Source organism: Geotrypetes seraphini, chromosome 1 (assembly GCF_902459505.1).
Source record: "Geotrypetes seraphini chromosome 1, aGeoSer1.1, whole genome shotgun sequence".
Taxonomy (NCBI): domain Eukaryota; kingdom Metazoa; phylum Chordata; class Amphibia; order Gymnophiona; family Dermophiidae; genus Geotrypetes; species Geotrypetes seraphini.
This window is the reverse complement of record NC_047084.1, coordinates 178,201,060-178,219,483: the sequence shown is the minus strand read 5'-3', so window position 1 is coordinate 178,219,483 and position 18,424 is coordinate 178,201,060. Positions and strand designations below refer to the sequence as shown.

Below are 18,424 nucleotides of genomic sequence, written 5' to 3'. Positions count from 1 at the left end.
TTACAAAATGTCAGATTTGAAATGTATATTATGCTAGAGCTGGTATTAGACCGTGAGCGTGAGCTAGGATCTGAGAGAGGAAAAGTCTTTTATGTTTATTTTGTTTTATACCACAGCGCCGGAAAGGGCAAAGGGGGTGGGGTGGTTGAAGAGGCAACAAAATAAACCTGCCAGGACATTTGAAAAAAACACCCGAATGGACGGGAAAAGTGAATCAAATTGAAAAATCAGTTCAATAGGCCAAATCAAATTGAATCGAATTGAAATTTTTTTCCCTGATTTGGGCAGCACTAGTTAGCTGGTCAGTTAGTGCAGGTCTAGATAAAAAAATGTACTTCTTTTTTGCTCTGGACCAATTTTTCTGCTCAATTATCACTGAAAACCACCCAGATTTTAAGCCTGCCAAAGGCTCACGCAAGTCCTACCCAAAACACACTTTCAACATCCCCCCAGCTGATTTAGATGAACTACAGAATAAAACATCTCAATTCTGAGTTCTGAAAACTGCAACTTAGGTGTTTTCAGAAGAAAAATGCCCATCTGCTGCTTTGTGTTGCTTTTGAGACGTTTTTCTCTTTTGAAAACGAGTGCCATAGATTCCCAAAAATCAGCACTTCCACGAGCAAGCACTAGTGCTTGTCTTTACAAGTTGTTGAGTGATGCCACTCCTTTTTGAACATGTATTTTTGAAAAATGCTTGCTCCAGCTGCACTTTAGGGGAAAACACATGTGTTTCTGGCAGGCCTATAAGTATTTTACAACAAATTGCATGTTCAGCAAATCTTTTGGAAAATTGCCAAGAATTTTTGAAAGTCCTGACATGGAGATCCCATTTCAAACCTATGCAAAATGGGGCCTCCTGTGTTTCATCTGCACTTTAAAATGAGGCAATGATCAGGTAAAAGGTTCTGTCAATTAAAAGTGCACTCCGTTACAAAACCTGCACCAACACAGTACTAAAGAATCCTTATGCGAAAAAGATCTTTTGACTCATAAATCCTTTTCAAACAAAGACAACTACGAGATGTGTTGAAAGAAGTGTCTTTGAAAAAAGTAGTTTTCTTGTACTTTAAAACAACCATATCTTAAGCAATCATAAATCATATTAGTAAACTTTCTAGACAGTCTAACAAACCTTGACAGGTTTACTGCAGTGTGTGAGATCGCATGACATCACAAGTGGCTCAGACTCTCACCCTGCTGGCTTCTCCTGAGAGAAGAGAGTTTCACTGTCTCTAATTACACTGTCATCTGAAGAAACTGATTTAAAATCTCAGTCTAAGACAAGCCCTTTTGCATACAACGTTGAGGCAAAAACTGCCTCTAGTACCCCCTACTGGCGTGGTAATTCCAGGCTCAGGGCCTGTCTGGAGGGCCTCTGCACATGCATGGACGTCATTGTGATGACCATGCATGCACTTGACGTCATCATCTCGACTTCCATGCGTTTCTGAATGCCCTCCAGCCGCGGCCCCGAGTTTAGTGAGCAGTGGATTTTAAAAGTTTGCGGAACACTGCCCTAGTATTTTACTAAAGGATCTGCCGATTGTGGAGCCTTTTGTAAAAACAACATAGGATGACTGCAAATACATGTACATTTGCCAGCATGGACAGCAGAAGAATCATTACATTACATTAGTGATTTTTATTCCGCTTGTACCTTGCGGTTCAAAGCGGATTACATAAGAAGAGAACTGGACATTTCCAGGAGGGTACATTACATTGGAGAATACAGATTGAGGGTATAGACTTAATAACATTGGAAGATAACCAGGTTACATTACATAGCAAGTATTCTGTTTCCTTACATTGGTAAATAGTCGGTTTCGGTAGGATAATTTAGGATTCAGGTAGCTTTCTTGGCATTTCGTTTTTTTTTTTTTTTTAATTAATTGGTCGATTGAGGGTATGGTGCCAGGGAATGAGCAGAGCATGGTCGGAGTAAGAGGGGAAAAGGAGAGGGAGATTAGGTAGATTGTATATACTTTTTGAACAGAAGTGTTTTGATTTCTTTACGGAATGCTTTGAGGTCAGATGTTGTGGTTAACAATCTGGTGATGGAGGGTTCGAGTTTTGCTGCATGCGTTGCTAGGAGGTTATCATATAGCTTTTTGCGATGGGTGCTTTTGAGTGGTGGGTATGAGAATGGTGTCAGTGTTCTTCTTGTTCTGGGTGGAAGGTTACGATTTAGGCGAATCAATGTCAAGAACGTACATGTGTAGCAAAAGAATGACGTCAATTGGCAGCTTGCAGGTATAAATGCTGGTGATTATCTCCTAGATTTTATATACAGCACATTGAGTTGTACAGTAGAGAATGACACGGTGAAAAAATTGGTCCCCGTCACCGCCCCGTCCCCGTCTCACCATCCCCGTCACCGCCCCGTCCCCGTCTCACCATCCCCGTCACCGCCCCGTCCCCGTCTCACCATCCTCTTCACCGCCCCGTCACCGCCACTGCCACCCCATTCACCGCCCCGTCACCGCCACTGCAATCCCATTCACTTTTCTTTATTTACGTATAAAGGAAACATTCTTTAAAACTTTAAAACTTAGTTAAATATTAGTTAATAACTATACAAAAACAAAACACGCAGAGAAAAAATTAATTAATATAAATTCCCTGACTTCCCTGCACTGTCCCCCCCTTGAAGGTCTGTCCCCATCCTGAAAGCCTGATGCCCCCCCCCCCCGACGTCCGATACATCCCTCCCCCCGAAGGACCGCCGACTCCCCAACAATATCGGGCCAGGAGGGAGCCCAAATCCTCCTGGCCACGGCGACCCCCTAACCCCACCCCGCACTACATTACGGGCAGGAGGGATCCCAGGCCCTCCTGCCCTCGACGCAAACCCCCCTCCCCCCAACGACCGCCCCCCCCCAGCCGACCTGCTACCCCCCTGGCGACCCCCACGACCCCCCCACCCCCCTTCCCCGTACCTTTGGTAGTTGGCCGGACAGACGGGAGCCAAAACCGCCTGTCCGGCAGGCAGCCAACGAAGGAATGAGGCCGGATTGGCCCATCCATCCTAAAGCTCCGCCTACTGGTGGGGCCTAAGGCGCGTGGGCCAATCAGAATAGGCCCTGGAGCCTTAGGTCCCACCTGGGGGCGCGGCCTGAGGCACATGGTCGGGTTGGGCCCATGTGCCTCAGGCCGCGCCCCCAGGTGGGACCTAAGGCTCCAGGGCCTATTCTGATTGGCCCACGCGCCTTAGGCCCCACCAGTAGGCGGAGCTTTAGGATGGATGGGCCAATCCGGCCTCATTCCTTCGTTGGCTGCCTGCCGGACAGGCGGGTTTGGCTCCCGTCTGTCCGGCCAACTACCAAAGGTACGGGGAAGGGGGGTGGGGGGGTCGTGGGGGTCGCCAGGGGGGTCGCGGGTCGGCTGGGGGGGCGGTCGGAGGTTCTTGGGGGGGCGGTCGTTGGGGGGTTTGCGTCGAGGGCAGGAGGGCCTGGGATCCCTCCTGCCCGTAATGTAGTGCGGGGTGGGGTTAGGGGGTCGCCGTGGCCAGGAGGGTTTGGGCTCCCTTCTGGCCCGATATTGTCGTGAAGTCGGCGGTCCTTCGGGGTGGGGGTGCGAGTTGTCCTGCCGGGGGGGGGGGGTGTATCGGACGTCGGGGAGTCGGCCGGGCAAGAGGGCTTGGGCTCCCTCTTGCTCCGATCGCGGGTGCGGGTGGGAGCGCGTGCGAGCGGTCGTTCGGGGTGGGGGTGCGAGCGGTCCTGCTGGGGGGGTGAATCGGGCGTCGGGCGGTAAATAGCGGTTCCTAGAAGGTACATTGGCCCGCGGGGACAAACCTGTTCACCGTTTCCGCGGTCGGTGAATGGCCTTGTCCCCGTCACCGCAGCGACTGCTAGTTTTCTTCCCCGTTTTCGGCGGTGACCCGCGGCTTAAATGCGGTGGCCGCGGGTAAACCGTCACCGTGTCATTCTCTATTGTACAGGCAAATTTGTGCAAGCATCCAATTGCATGCACAACTTAATTAAACAACAAGCCACTTAGCGCTTTTAATTGGCATTCTAACAAGCAATTATTAGCACCATTTGGATTTAATGAAAAGTTAGCCAGGGGCGGGATCTGTGCATAAATTTTATGCATGAGTTCAAAAGGAAGTTTGGAAATGGGAAGGTCAGGGGCATTCCCAGAATTTATGCATGTAATTATAGAATAAGGGGTATCTGTGCCCAATTTAGGATGAGGATTTGCACCACATTTCAGCTGCTGGAAATGGACATGCCTAAAGTTAAGCCTGATTCCCAGGAGAAAGTGTTAGTCTATAAACTGTGCCTAACTAAGTGCTATTATAGAATAGCGCTCTGGTTTTTTTTTAGCTCTAATTTTTTAGGTGCTATAGACTTCAGTTCTATATGTTGAAGTGCTATATATAAGTACTGGCAACTATAAAGTTATATTCATGACACATGCACTGTACATATAAGTGCTGCTAATGAAGCAGCAATTCCCCAAAAGGTAAATCTTAAAAATCCTGGGGTTGATATTCAGCTGACAGCACTCAGGAGGAAATTCTGTAAATGGTGTCTAAAAAGATAGGTGCCTAAAATATAGACACCTTTCTCTTGTCAATCACATTTAGGCGCCTGTTACAGAATCGCGCCTATTAAAATTTAGGTGCCTGTAATGTAGGCCAGGGCTTTAAAGGTCTACATTATAGGTGCCTAAGTCCTTTAGAGCACTGTTCTTCAACCGCCGGTCCGCGGACCAATGCCAGTCCACAGGAAATTTCTCCCAGTCCGCACAGGACCGGCAAGATTTCAGACCTCCTGTCCTGAAGTTGTACTCGGGGACAACGGGACAGGCGATCATTTCCTGTCCCTACCTGTTGCGCGCAAAAAATAAAGCCTCCCTCCTTCCTTTCACCCAGTCGCTGCTATCTTACCGCCCTGCTGCTGCTGCTGCAAGAGCCAACAGGAAGTCTTCTTTCCGACGTCAATTCTGACATCGGAGAGGACGTTCTGGGCCAGCCAATCGCTGCCTGGCTGGCCCAGAACGTCCTCTCCAACATCAGAATTGACGTCGGAAAGAAGACTTCGTGTCGGCTTTAGTAATAGCAGCAGCAGGGCGGTAAGATAGCAGCTGACCCGGGGAAAGGAAGGAGGGAGGCAGGAAAGCAGGCTTTGGCCAGGGAGGGAGGGAGAGAGAGAAGTAGACAGGCAGGCAGGCTGGCTTGGGGGGTGGGGGTGGGACAAAGTGTGGAAGGCAGTGAGAGGGACATAGGAAGGATGCACTGGGGGCACTAAAGACATGGGAAGGAGGCACTGGGGGCACTAAAGACATGGGAAGGAGGCACTGGGGCACTAAAGACAGGAAGGGGCACTAAGGACATGGGAAGAAGGCACTAAAGACAGGAAGGGACACTAAGGACATGGGAAGGAGGCACTGGGGCACTAAAGACATGGGAAGGAAGCACTGGGGGCACTAAAGACAGGAAGGGGCACTAAGGACATGGGAAGGAGGCACTGGGTGCACTAAAGACATGGGAAGGAGGCACTGGGGCACTAAAGACAGGAAGGGGCACTAAGGACATGGGAAGAAGGCACTAAAGACAGGAAGGGACACTAAGGACATGGGAAGGAGGCACTGGGGCACTAAAGACATGGGAAGGAAGCACTGGGGGCACTAAAGACAGGAAGGGGCACTAAGGACATGAGAAGGAGGCAATGGGGGCACTAAAGACATGTCAAGGAGGCACCGGGGGCACTAAGGACATAGGAAGGAAAGAGGGAGGGAATAGAAAGGGACAATTCTTGGTCCTGAGTGCAGAAAGAAAGAAATGAAAGAAAGGATACACAGACAGAAGGAAATGCAACCAAAGACTCATGAAATCACCAGACAGCAAAGGTAGGAAAAATGATTTTATTTTCAATTTAGTGATCAAAATGTGTCAGTTTTGAGAATTTATATCTGCTGTCTATATTTTGCACTATATTAGTCTATTTTTATTTAGTTACTAAAGGTGACCGAGCTCGCGGAGATGGGACGGAAACGGGGTTTTTTAATTTTAGTCCTACTAGTTTGCCGGTCCACAAAATAATTCTTTTATTTCTGCCGGTCCACGGGTGTAAAAAGGTTGAAAAACACTGCTTTAGAGAATCCCGCCTAGCAATGCCTAAGTCCTTTTCCACCCCGAACACACCTGCTTTGGAGTTAGGCACCATTTGGCGTCATGCGATAGGCATCTATCTTTTAAAGAAATGTGCTTGAGAAGATTTAATTTATTTAAATCATTTGTAGCCCGGACACGGTACTACTCGAAAGGGTCCAGAGAAGAGCGACTAAGATGATTAAGGGGCTGGAGGAGTTGCCATACAGTGAAAGATTAGAGAAACTGGGCCTTTTCTCCCTCGAAAAGAGGAGATTGAGCGGGGACATGATCGAAACATTCAAGGTACTGAAAGGAATAGACTTAGTAGATAAGGACAGGTTGTTCACCCTCTCCAAAGTAGGGAGAGCGAGAGGGCACTCTCTAAAATTGAAAGGGGTTAGATTCCGTACAAACATAAGGAAGTTCTTCTTCACCCAGAGAGTGGTAGAGAACTGGAACGGTCTTCCAGAGTCTGTCATAGGGGAAAACACCCTCCATGGATTCAAGACAAAGTTAGACAAGTTCCTGCTGAACCGGAACGTGCTCAGGTAGGGCTAGTCTCAGTTAGGGCGCTGATCTTTGATTAGATGGCTGCTGCGTGAGCGGACTGCTGGGCACGATGGACCATAGTCTGACCCAGCAGTGACAATTCTTATGTTCTTATGTTCAAACCTCTATGCAGATAACACCATTGCGTGCATAATAAAACTAGACAGACTTAGATCAAAATAAAACATCATCATACATTATACAGTACAATACAAAAACATCTGCAAATAAATAAACTAAATAATAGCAAAACTAAAAATGCCCAAATCTGAAAATGCCAATCGAAAAAAGTGCTTATCAACCAATTGAATGCTATTTTTTTTCAATTATGAGCTTGTTGAAACTCATAATTGAAGTCAATGTACTAATTAAGTTAGGCGCCTAACTTTAGGTACCTATTTATTTAGGTGCCTATCTTTAGGCGCCTCTTACAGAATTTCCCCCTCAGTATTTTGCAGACCACCACCAGTGTTATGCCTGGAAATTCAATGCCAGGAAATGTCTAGGCATCGACATTGAATTTCTGGGTTGATGGAGCTGGCTTCACCAAAACTAGTTATGTGCAATATTCAAAACTTAACCAGCTGTGAGATAACACATGTTAGGACTGACTTTTATGTGGTCCTATTTATATGTTGACCTATTTATGCCAAGTGCTGACTCCATCCCTGGAATGTCCCCAAAATAGCTGTTTTTGAGTTAGGCACATTTTCAGCGGCATTAACTGGTTCCATGTCACTGAAAGGGAAAGGGACTGAGACTTGCATACACTCCTTCTTCCATATTCGCGGGCGTTAGGTGCAAAGTCGGCCTGCGAATAAGAAAAATTCACAAACAATTTTATGGCCAACTCTGACCCACCCCCACCCGCCTCTCAGACCTCTCCACACCTTACTTAGGGCCGACTCTGACCCACCCCCCCTTCCCAGATCTCTTCACACCTTACTTTTAAAGCCTGGTGGTCTAGTGGTGAAGCAGGTCAGAAGCGATCTTCCTACGCTCATGCCCTGTGCAGATCCCTGAACAAAAATAGCTGCCATGAGTTCCCGCTGTAGTCTCGCGAGACCACGGGAACTCACAGCAGCCATTTTTATTCATGGCTCTGCATGGGGAAGGAGCATAGGAAGATTGCTCCTGTCCCGCTTCACCGCTACACCACCAGGCTTTAAAAGTAAGGTATGGAGAGGTCTGGGAGGTGGGAGGGAGTCACAAGTCCTCAGGCAATGGAGGATTAAGTGACTTGCAATGAACAGTTAACCCTGAACAAGTGATTTTAGCAGGCAGGAGCTGCTGCTAGTCAGTTAAATCACTTTGAATAATAATGACCCCCTTAAAGTACTGTGTGTGTGTGGGGGGGGGGGTTTACTAAACACAATTGTCTGCTCTGTCACTTATTTCAAGTCCTGGTTGAAATGAGAATTTTGAAGAAGCTTATGAGTATCTTGGAGGAAGTACATATGTATAAAAGCCAAGAGGGACATTTTCCAAAATATATGTGTTATTCCCATTGTAAAATGAGAAACATATGTATAAACCACATCTAAGTCATGTCCCCTTTGTATCCAGGCATCTTGAGCCATCTACAGCTATAGATAGCAGCATTTTAGGATCACCACTTACTGGCGTTTATAATTTGCAAAAGTACATACCACTACAGACTGTACATGCATAGATGCCATGCAAGCCTTCTAAAATGGCCTATACGTTTCTTATTGCCCAAATAAACAAGCGAGCAGGGACCTACCTTCTGTATCTCAATTATAATTTGCACTTCAAGCGTGGCTTTGAAAAACTGAGTGATTAAATCCAAAATCCACATTCAGATCTAAACAAGTTTTTTTCTGTCACATCAACGTCTTTCTCAATGTCTTTCTTGTCAAGAGAAAATAAAGTGATTTTGAGGCTTGCCCTATTATAACCTTTCTCAACAAAGAACATTTCCCTTTCTCACTTTTTTTTTTCTCCAGAAGATGGTGAATTCAAGGGGTGGCTCTTTTGCTAAAGGGCTAAGGTGGCAATGCTATGATCGGCCCCAAGAGTAAGGCATCCCAATGCCACGTTAATAGTGCTAATTCTATAATGGTTTCGTGATACAAGGATTCTATTATTGAATGCTAGTATAAGTTGGCATTGGCGTACCAACAGTTATGCCAAGTCAATGGCAGTTGTAACTATTGGCACATAATTGTACCCTGAAGTGCATGTAAGTTATAATATTCTAGTGTATTCCGGTGACATGCGTTTGATCTGTCCATATGCTGCCCATGTTTACGTCCTGCTAAGTGCTGTTGGCACATATGTTACAGGATAGTGCTTAGGACTTACAAGTGTAATTGCCAATTAGTAGCACCAATCACGTAGATAAGTGCTATTATTAAAAAACTTATGTGCACAATTGAGGCCAGATTCTATAAACAACGCCTATGTTAGGTGTCACGAGGTGCCCTGATCGCACATGCCTAGTGATGCCTAGCTAAAATCCACGTGCAACCCAAATTGTGTTAATTAGCTTAAATGGCTTGGTAATTGACCGTGCCATTGAAATTAATTGGTAAATTAAAAAACAAACAAACAATTAAGGATTCCATGCAGAACTCAGAGCCAAGCCTTACGCCTTCAGATGCCTAGCTGAAGAGTAGGTCTGATTAGGGGTGGAGAATAGGCTTGGTTGACTTAGGCATTGCTAGGTATTCGAGTTAGACGCCGGTAAATTAGGCCAGGTTTTGCACTGGCGCCTACATCTAGGATGCCTAGCGATGCCTGTCCGCTAGGCGTGATTCTATAAAGGACACCTAGCAATTGATTGACAACTGCATGGAGTGGCACCTACAATGTAGGCATGCTTAGGCACCGTTTATAGAATCTGGCTCTTGGTGCCTATCTATAGGCGCCAATTTACAGAGCAGCCCTTTACATTTTTTAGAAAATCTTATCAAACAGTGGTGTAGTACGAGGGGGTGCCGGATGGAGGGAATCCACCCCGGGCGTGGTCTTCCTCAGGGCGCTCGCATCCCTCCTGCTCTCCACCCTGCTGGTGCGCACGCCTCTACGCTTCTTTTCCCTTCCCCCCACATCTTTTTATTTTCGATGCGAGCAGCAACTTTGCTCGTGTCGGCTTCAGCGCTCTCTGATGTCACTTCCAGGACCCGCACCTAGGAATTGACAGAGAGCACAGGGGTACGGGAGGAAGGGCAAGAGGGCACCACCGCCCCGGATGCCGCCCACCCTTGCTACACCACTGTTATCAAAGAATATTACTTTTCTTTTCTTTTTCTTTTTCAATATTTTTATTGAAATTTTTCAATAATATCAAACATATACAACAAAATGCATAATCGATACAAGTATACAACATGGCAAAGTACACAGTAAGAAGGAATAATAAAACGAGTGTACAGAATAATGAAAAAGAGATATGACATAGGGTCTATCGAACCTATATCCTAATATATCAGTTAGTGCAGAGCCATGAAAAACCCATAATTCGTCAGAAAGTTAAGCAGCATAACGTCTGTGTATTACAGTATCTTACTAAAGGTGCCCAAATAGTTCTATAGTTAAAAGAGGTACCATTACGTTCAGCCAGCATTTTCTCATATTTGCCAACAAGACATAGAGAGTTCCACCAAGCATGAAACTCTATTTGCGTTAAGTCTTTCAGCGAGCACAGGGGTACAGGAGGAAGGGCAAGAGGGCACCACCGCCCACCCATGCTACGCCACTGTTATCAAAGAATATTACTTTTCTTTATAATTTTTTTAAATACAGGGCCTGATATTCCAGAGGGTTTAATTTATAACATTTTATTGAAGAAATCCAATAAATATACATCAATAAAATACAATAAAATAATCATTACATATTAAATTTAACGTATTAACATTCCATCACGTCATTCATTTCTTTAAAATAAATTTTCAAATTTCCTATTACAACTATCAATACATTCCCCCTTTTATCTCCCACCCTTCCCTTTCCCCCCATTATTTATATATAACTTTTTATTGAAGAAATATATAATAATGTAATAAAATAAAATAATCATTGCAATTAAATTTGCCATTTCAACTTCCAACATATGTCTATCATTCCTTCAAACTAATTTTTTCAAATTCCAGAGGGTTTAACTGTGCGGGACATGCTCCTGTCTGTTTAAGGCCTGCTGAGCTGGCTATGTGACAATATTCAAGAGCACGTGAGCAGGTGGTGCCACTAATATTACCTCAGACCGCTGTGGCACAGTCTGGTTAGGGCAAGAACTCTCTGGGTGCGGAATGAGAGCTGAGCCGGCACTTCACTGGCTAGCAGTTAAGATTCCGATGCTCAAAGCTTACCATGTCAGTCTAGCTTTCAAGCTGTTTCAGCCTCCAATGCACAAAAGGGTTCTGCGTGACTTTTACTGTTTGCGGCAGCTCATTAGTATTAAAGCGAGCACTCTAAGTAATGCACAGAGAGGAATGCCTACCTTAGGGTGACCAGTTCACCCATTCCAGAAGGGAGACATTTTGGCCAGTCCTGGATTTCTGCCAACCTCATCCTGGTGCATCATGGGACCTGCAGATTTCAATGGGATGCAATTTAAAAACCAGGAGTGGCCAAGAAGTCTCATTTCTGGAATGGGTAACCTGGAAACCTTAGCCTACCTGCAAAATTTTCCAGCAGGTCTAGAGCTGCAGGTAACATTTATTTATTTTTCTATACCGTTCTCCAAGGGGAGCTCAGGACAGTTTACATTAATTTATGCAGGTACTCACGCATTTTTCCCTGTCTGTCCTGGTGGGCTCACAATCTATCTGATGTACCTGGGGCAGTGGGGGGATTAAGTGACTTGCCCAGGGTCGCAAGGAGCAGCGTGGGTTTGAACCCACAACTCCAGGCTGTAGCTTTAACCACTGCACCACACTCTCCCACATTAGAGTGACTTCTCATGGAAGCTGTCTGCTAGCATGTTTAAAAGCTGCATGTGTGTGGGATTGTGGCCATGTGCGTGTTTTGTGTGCATATGTGTCCCACGTGTAACAGCTGCATCTAAAATCCCTGTGGACGCCCTCTCCCCAAAACTTCCAAACTGCTGACATAGCAAGAAGCTTCAGCTGCAGCTCCTTGACTTTTTTTTTTTTTTTTTTTTCCCTTGCTGCTGCTTCTGCCTCGTTTGGAGCTCCAGAAACGACAGCCGCATATTCTATGGGGTCTGTGCCCAAGAGCTGTACCTACTGCTCATTTCTTGTGCGCAGACTAGAGAGTTGCGCGGGGTCAGAAATCCCACCCATCCCCGCCCGTCCCCGCCAGGATTCTCTCCGTCCCCGCCAGGATCCTCTCCGTCCCCACCCGTCCCCATCAGGATCCTCTCTGTCCCCACCCATCCCCGCAAGGAATTACCTCCATACTCACCCATCCCCATAAAAAGCAGCAATTACTTCTGACAGGATCATCAATTCCACAGTTTCTTTTGCTGTTTTCCTTGTGGAATCTCTTTGGTGGAACCCTTTTTTTGTTTTCTGTTCAGGTAATTAACTTATAAACCCCCTCTTTTACTAAGGCTGATGTGTTCATTATATTATATGGACGAACCCTGCTTCCAAAGCCTTCCATCCCCGTGGGAGTCCCGTTGGCTAGAGGGGGGGTCCCTGTGGGAGTCCCGTGGGCCAGAGGAGGGTCCCCATGGAAGTCCCTTGGGTTAGGGGGGATTCCCGCGGGACTCCCGCCTGTTCCCGTGCAGACCTCTAGCGCAGACTCCAAGCACATTCCTCCCCCTTTTCCACTGATACTCAGCGCTAACAACGTGCATAAAATTTGCATGCTGTTAGTGTTGAGCATCGCCGGTGCTTTACAATCACTGTAAAAACCAGTGTTTTTCACCGGTTTGTCAGAGTTCTCTGCATTTGGCCCTGAGCAAGAAGATAAAGTTAGAACAGCAAAAAGACTGTTCTAGCTAGTGGCATAATAAGGGGGGGGGGCATTTTGGTGGGGGCACTTGCACCCGTCCTCCTCTCTGCTCTTTCCCTCTCCTTACCCCTCCCCACTGTGCGTGTACCTTCACTCCCTCCCACCATACCTCTAGATCTCTGCCAGCGCGAACAGCAACTCCATCCTGGGCCAGCAACAGCAACGCCTGTGCCGGCATTGGCTCTCCCTCTGACGCCACTTCCAGGTCCTGCACCTAGGAAGTGACAGAGGGAGAGCCGACGCCGACGCATGCAGCAAGTTGGTGATGCTGCTCACACCGGTAGAGTTAAAGAGGTAGGGGGGAAGGGAAGGGGCACGCATGTGTGGTGGGGGTGGGGGATGGAGAAGGAGCGGGAGGGTAGAGAAGAGGGCGGGTGAGAGGTGCCACCACCCCAAGTGCCTCTCACTCTCGCTACGCCACTGGTTCTAGCTATCCAAGTTTTAGTGAGATTTACTATCCCGAACCTCAGACCAACCTTCTAGGTGGTTTACAAGCTAAATTGGAACAAAAGGGAGAGGGATTGCGCATAAGTAGGGTGAATTGGTAGAACAGGGGTGGGCAAGTCCGGTCCTCCAGGGCTGGAATCCAGTCAGGTTTTCAGGATTTCCCCAATGAATATGCATGAGATCTATTTGCATGCACTGCTTTCAATGCATATTCATTGGGAATATCCTGAAAATCCGACTGGATTTCGGCCCTCAAGGACCGGAGTTGCCCATCCCTGAGGTAGAACTACAAATACATGATAGGATAGTGGGTGGGACAAAAAACAGAAGAGGAGCTTTTATGTTTCAAGTTTCAAGTTTTTTTTAGTTTGATGAATCGCTTATTTAGCTTTACTAAGCAAGATACAAGATTAATAATAATAATAAAAAAAGAAGGCATATATTTAAACATATCGTTTAAAATTTAAAATAATGGGTTAGACCGACAGACTTACAGACAAATCAATACACAAGGTAAAGAGGGACAGAACTACAATTCAATATTTTAAAGTACAGAAGAGAACCATAAAAGGAGAGAACATTAGGGAGGATAAAATAGAAACCTGAAAGAAACTAATGTAAAATTTAGACATAATTAAAAGCATCTTTAAAAAGGAAACTCTTTAAGTTACTTTTAAAACAACTCAAATTATTTTCCTCTCTTACATGCTGAGGTAAAGTGTTCCAAAGTTGCGGAGCCATCACTGAAAACATATCATGTCGTCGAGTTCCAATAATTTTCAGAGAGGGGACTACCATGAGCTTTTGATTAGTGGACCGAAGAGAACGTGACGTACTATAAGGGATGAGTAAATTATTAATAAATTGGGGTTCATTAGTGGAAAGGGTTTTAAATACTAGGAGTAAAATTTTAAAAGTAATACGGCCAAAGCTTGCCATTAAAAACCTCAAAGAGTATTTGACTAAATAGGAAGAAATCATGACTAGGCATCTTTGAAGAGAAAGGTTTCCAGCTCTGAGTTAAAACGTTCTAAAGATGTTTGAGGTCGTAAAGATATCAGGAGAGAAGTCCAAATCTGGGGACTGTGAATTGAGGGAACAAATACGTTTTCTCCCTGTAATACTGTGGTGTTGGGTTTCTTTTATTTATTTATAAGATTTTCCATTTTAAATACAAGCATTACTTTTACACAATGCAACAGATCCAGTAATGATATTCAATGAAACTTATAAAGAAAAGTAATAATGTCTTATTTAGTCCACAATTTAAAGATCAAGAAAAGAAATAAACTTCTAAATAATAGTAACAGATTAACTAATTAAGGTCACGGCATTAGATTCCCGAATTACAGCCAGCTGGCAGGTCATACATCACTAGACATGGTTACCATTCTCTCTTTTGATCCAATAAATTCCAAAAGTTGTTTGGGCTCAAAGAAAAGAAAATTCTTATCTTGAAAAGATACATAACACTTTACAGGAAATTTAACAAGAAATGTAGCCCCCAGAGCCAGGGTTCTTGACCTCAGGGACAAGAACTCCTTCCTACATCTCTGGGTCCTCTGAGCTAAATCTGGAAAAACTCGAACATTAGAGCCCAAAAACTTATCATTTATATGACGAAAATACATACGAAGAATAAATTCCCTATCACTCTCCAAGGCTAGAGTCAACAACATGGTAGTTCTATGGGTGACAACCTCAAGGGAGTTTTCCAGAAATGAAGACAAATTCATATCCACTACTTTATCCACTGGGGTTTCTATAGGTGTGGATTCCCCTTGTGTTGTCTTTATATTCAAATAGTAAGCTCTAACAATTGGTGGTAGATTTTCTGGTGGAATGGCTAAAGTCTCACGGAAATATTTCGTAGCCATCTCAACTGGTGAAATAATAGGACACTTTGGAAAATTCAAAAATCTTAAATTATTTTTCCTCAGTTGATTTTTGAAATTTTCCATCTTGCAGGAAACATAAGATCTCTCCTTAACCAATTCCACTTGTACCTTCTTTACTTCATTCAAATTATTTTCCTGTTTCTCCAACCTTTCATTCACATTAGTAAGAAGTACCCCTTGTTGTTCCACCTTGGAAAAAACAGTTCCATAATCTGTTTTAATAGTAGATAAAGTCAATTTGAGATTGGAGTCCATGACTGATATGGCCTGCCATAGCGCCTCCATATCTATCTTGTCTGGTTTCTTCATCTCCCCAAAACTGATAATATTCCCTCCCGAGGCACCTCTCACCTCTTCTTCCAAAATGCAGGGAGATTCTTGATAGTTCCCATCTCCTCCTTCTACTGAAAGGCTTGGTAGGGATGTCCCTCCTATGCTGGAATCACACTCTCCCTCTCGGGGCCGTCGGCTTCCAGGCATTCCCTGCACTTGTGCACTTCCGGGCTGGGGAGGAACCAGCCTCTGGTCAGGACTCAAAGTAGTCCGACTCTCTGCGCTGAAGTTCCCCGAAAGATCCGGGTTCCCTCCTGAAGTAATTTGGGACTCCTCACCCGTGCGAGCAAAGACGCTCGTTAATGTAGTCTATATCAGCCGTTGAGGGGGTTCAACCGCCGGAGGGGCCAAGCGGGAAACTCCCTTCCTCTTCCCCATATCGCCACCGGGGAAGAGACACCCAACGCGAATGCAGGTACAACGAGCAGCAGAGCTTGCTCAGGCGTCTGCTCCCGACGCCATCTTGATCCCCTGGTGTTGGGTTTCTTTCATAGATCAAAAAACCTCCACTTATTTATAGTTTTTTAATATATTTTTATATTCTTATTTATTCAAATAATTACTATAGAATGAAACTTCTCATTTTAACCATAATATAATGGCTTAATAAAGTGCAGAGAAGAAAAATCACTTATCTGCATCTGAAGAAGCAGATTGCTTGTAAACAACTCAAAGACGGTAAAGTGCAAAGTGCTATGGATTCACTGGACTAGCAAGAAACAGGCTTAAAGCAGCACTCGTATAGCATCACGTTCACACTGCTCTCTGCTCAACGGGCCCCGTTTCACCCTAAAAGGGCTTCATCAGGAAACGAGTGTTTGTTTGCGAAAGATCTATAATAATTATTTGAATAAATAAGAATATAAAAATATATAAAAAAACTATAAATAAGTGGAGGTTTTTTGATCTATGAAAGAAACCCAACACCACAGTATTACAGGGAGAAAACGTATATGTTCCCTAAGTGGTGAATCTGAGATCTTTTCCTCCACTTAGGTTTATCTATTACTATCAACTTGTTGGAGTAACGTGTTTGATCTACAGTTGATATACATCTTTCACTATCCTGTTTGACTGTGAATTGAGACAATGGTGTCTTGAATTTGTTCATATAGTATCTCATGATATGCGGTGCTCACTAACTGATTTAGCTAGGCAGATCTGAGCATTTAAAACCAAACCAATTGAACACCGTTCTGAATATGGACAGTGCCTGGTTAATTTCTGGGTGACAGCACTTATCTGGATATTCAGTACTGGAACCCAGATGTGGCCTGGCATTGAAATCTGGGCTTAGTTCAGCCTGTGGCTGTCAACAGTTTAAAAATTGCTGATGGCCCTGGGCTGAAAATTATCCCCATAGTAAAATAGAAGTCTGCTCGTTAGAAAGTCATAGAAAATATGATCCTGCATTTTCTTCCTATAGAATATTCTAGACTTGGAGCCCACAGTAACATCTCATAAGAGCAGGGACCAAATACATCTCCTTTGCCTCAGTATTAATGGTGATGAAAGGAAATTTGAGACTACTTGAAGAAGAGACTGGCTTAGAGCAATCCGCTTTTGAAGTTGCTGAAGAAAAAGAATAATGATTTCAGTGCCTCATACATCATGTATATTATTGCAGTTCAACCCATTGACCTTTGCAATTTGTGGAATGCTGCCTAAATTACAAAGATGTGTCCAAAACAATTTTGTAAAATTTTGCAAACATACACATACATTGCAAGAGTGTGGCAGTCCTATTTTAAATCATTTGTTAGCTAACAAGATAAACACTTGTTTTTCATCCCCTCTTTTCCTGATAAGAACATAAGAATAGCCTTACTGGATCAGACCAGTAGTCCATCAAGCCAGAAGCACGCTCTCATGATGGCCAATCCAGGTCCCTAGTCAGGGTCGCCATCAGGGCAGTACTACCAGTCCTGCATTCAGGGGCCCGGAGCTGACAGGGGGCCCGGGCTCCCCAGTGTTCCCTCTAAGGTGAGCGCATGAGCGATCGCTCACTATTTTCAGTGGCGTCGCTCATACGCTTTCCCCTGTCGCTCACTCGAGGGCGGGTGGAGGTGAGAGGAAGCGGCGGCGGCCTGTATTTTAAAGTTAAAAGATGCAGCGGCGGCTCCTCTCAAGATCCCTGACTGCATCGGACTTCCGACGCAGGTGGGGATTCGTGAGAGGAGCCGCTGCCACGTCTTCGGTGTCCTACCAAGGTGGGGGCGGTTCGCCCCGGCTGTGCACCCGCCCTAAGGCTGCAGTCGGAGAGGAAGTTCAGGCCAGCCAATCGCTGCCTGGCTGGGCGGAACTTCCTCTCCGACGGCAGAATTGACGTCGAGGGAATGCTGGTTGGCCCGGTGGGAATCAGAGAGAGCTTGGGGCAGCCGCGGCGGTGGCTTTGGGGCCTGTTTCCCCCGATGGTGGCAGCACTGGCTTTGTGGAGGGTAGGGAGAAAGAAAGGGGGCAGACAGAAAAAAAGAAAGGGGGCATCAAGAGGAAAAAAAAGAAAGAAAGGGCAAGGAGAGAGGAAGAACAAGTTAGGGGAGGGAATGAGGTCTGGAGGAGAGGAAGAATATAGGCTGAAAGAAGGGAAGAAAGATTGGATGCACAGTCAGAAGATGAAAGTGCAACCAGAGACTCATGAAATCACCAGACAAGGTAGGAAAAATGATTTTATTTTAAATTTAGTGATCAAAATGTGTCTGAATGTATATATGCTGTCTATATTTTGCACTATGGCCCCCTTTTACTAAATCGCAATAGTGTTTTTTAGCGCAGGGAGCCTATGAGCGTCGAGAGCAGCGCTGGGCATTTAGCGCAGTTCCCTGCACTAAAAACTGCTATTGTGGTTTAATAAAAAGGAAGGGGGGTATATTTTTGTATGGTTGTTACTGAGGTGACAATGCATAGAGTCATCTGCCTTGACCTCTTTGAAAAAAAACCAGAATAGGAATGATAAATAACATTTTCTCAGCGTATAGTGTGCTTTGTGTTTTTTAATTTTATTGTTGGTAGATCATTTTGACTTGGTCATTTTAAAGTAGCTCGCAAGCCCAAAAAGTTTGGGCACCTCTGAGCTAGAGCGTTGAAGCTGTGTATTTCTATTTTATCCCCCCTTTTACAAAACTGTGGAGCGTTTTTTAGCACCAGCCGTGGT

General features: G+C 45.1%; 1 protein-coding gene across 4 annotated transcripts in view; it reads right to left on the bottom strand.

Moving 5' to 3' along the window:
* PALLD (palladin, cytoskeletal associated protein) overlaps positions 1 to 18,424 on the bottom strand; it is a 792,721-nt gene that overhangs the window by 427,979 nt on the left and 346,318 nt on the right. The window contains exon 1 of one of the 4 annotated variants that reach the window (XM_033942053.1): positions 11,115 to 11,203. The exons of the other annotated variants lie outside the window; for them this stretch is intronic. Coding sequence (XP_033797944.1) covers positions 11,115 to 11,185 — 71 coding nt within the window. The 5' untranslated portion in view covers positions 11,186 to 11,203. Of the gene's footprint in view, positions 1 to 11,114; positions 11,204 to 18,424 lie in introns of those variants that run through there. 4 annotated transcript variants of the gene reach the window in all.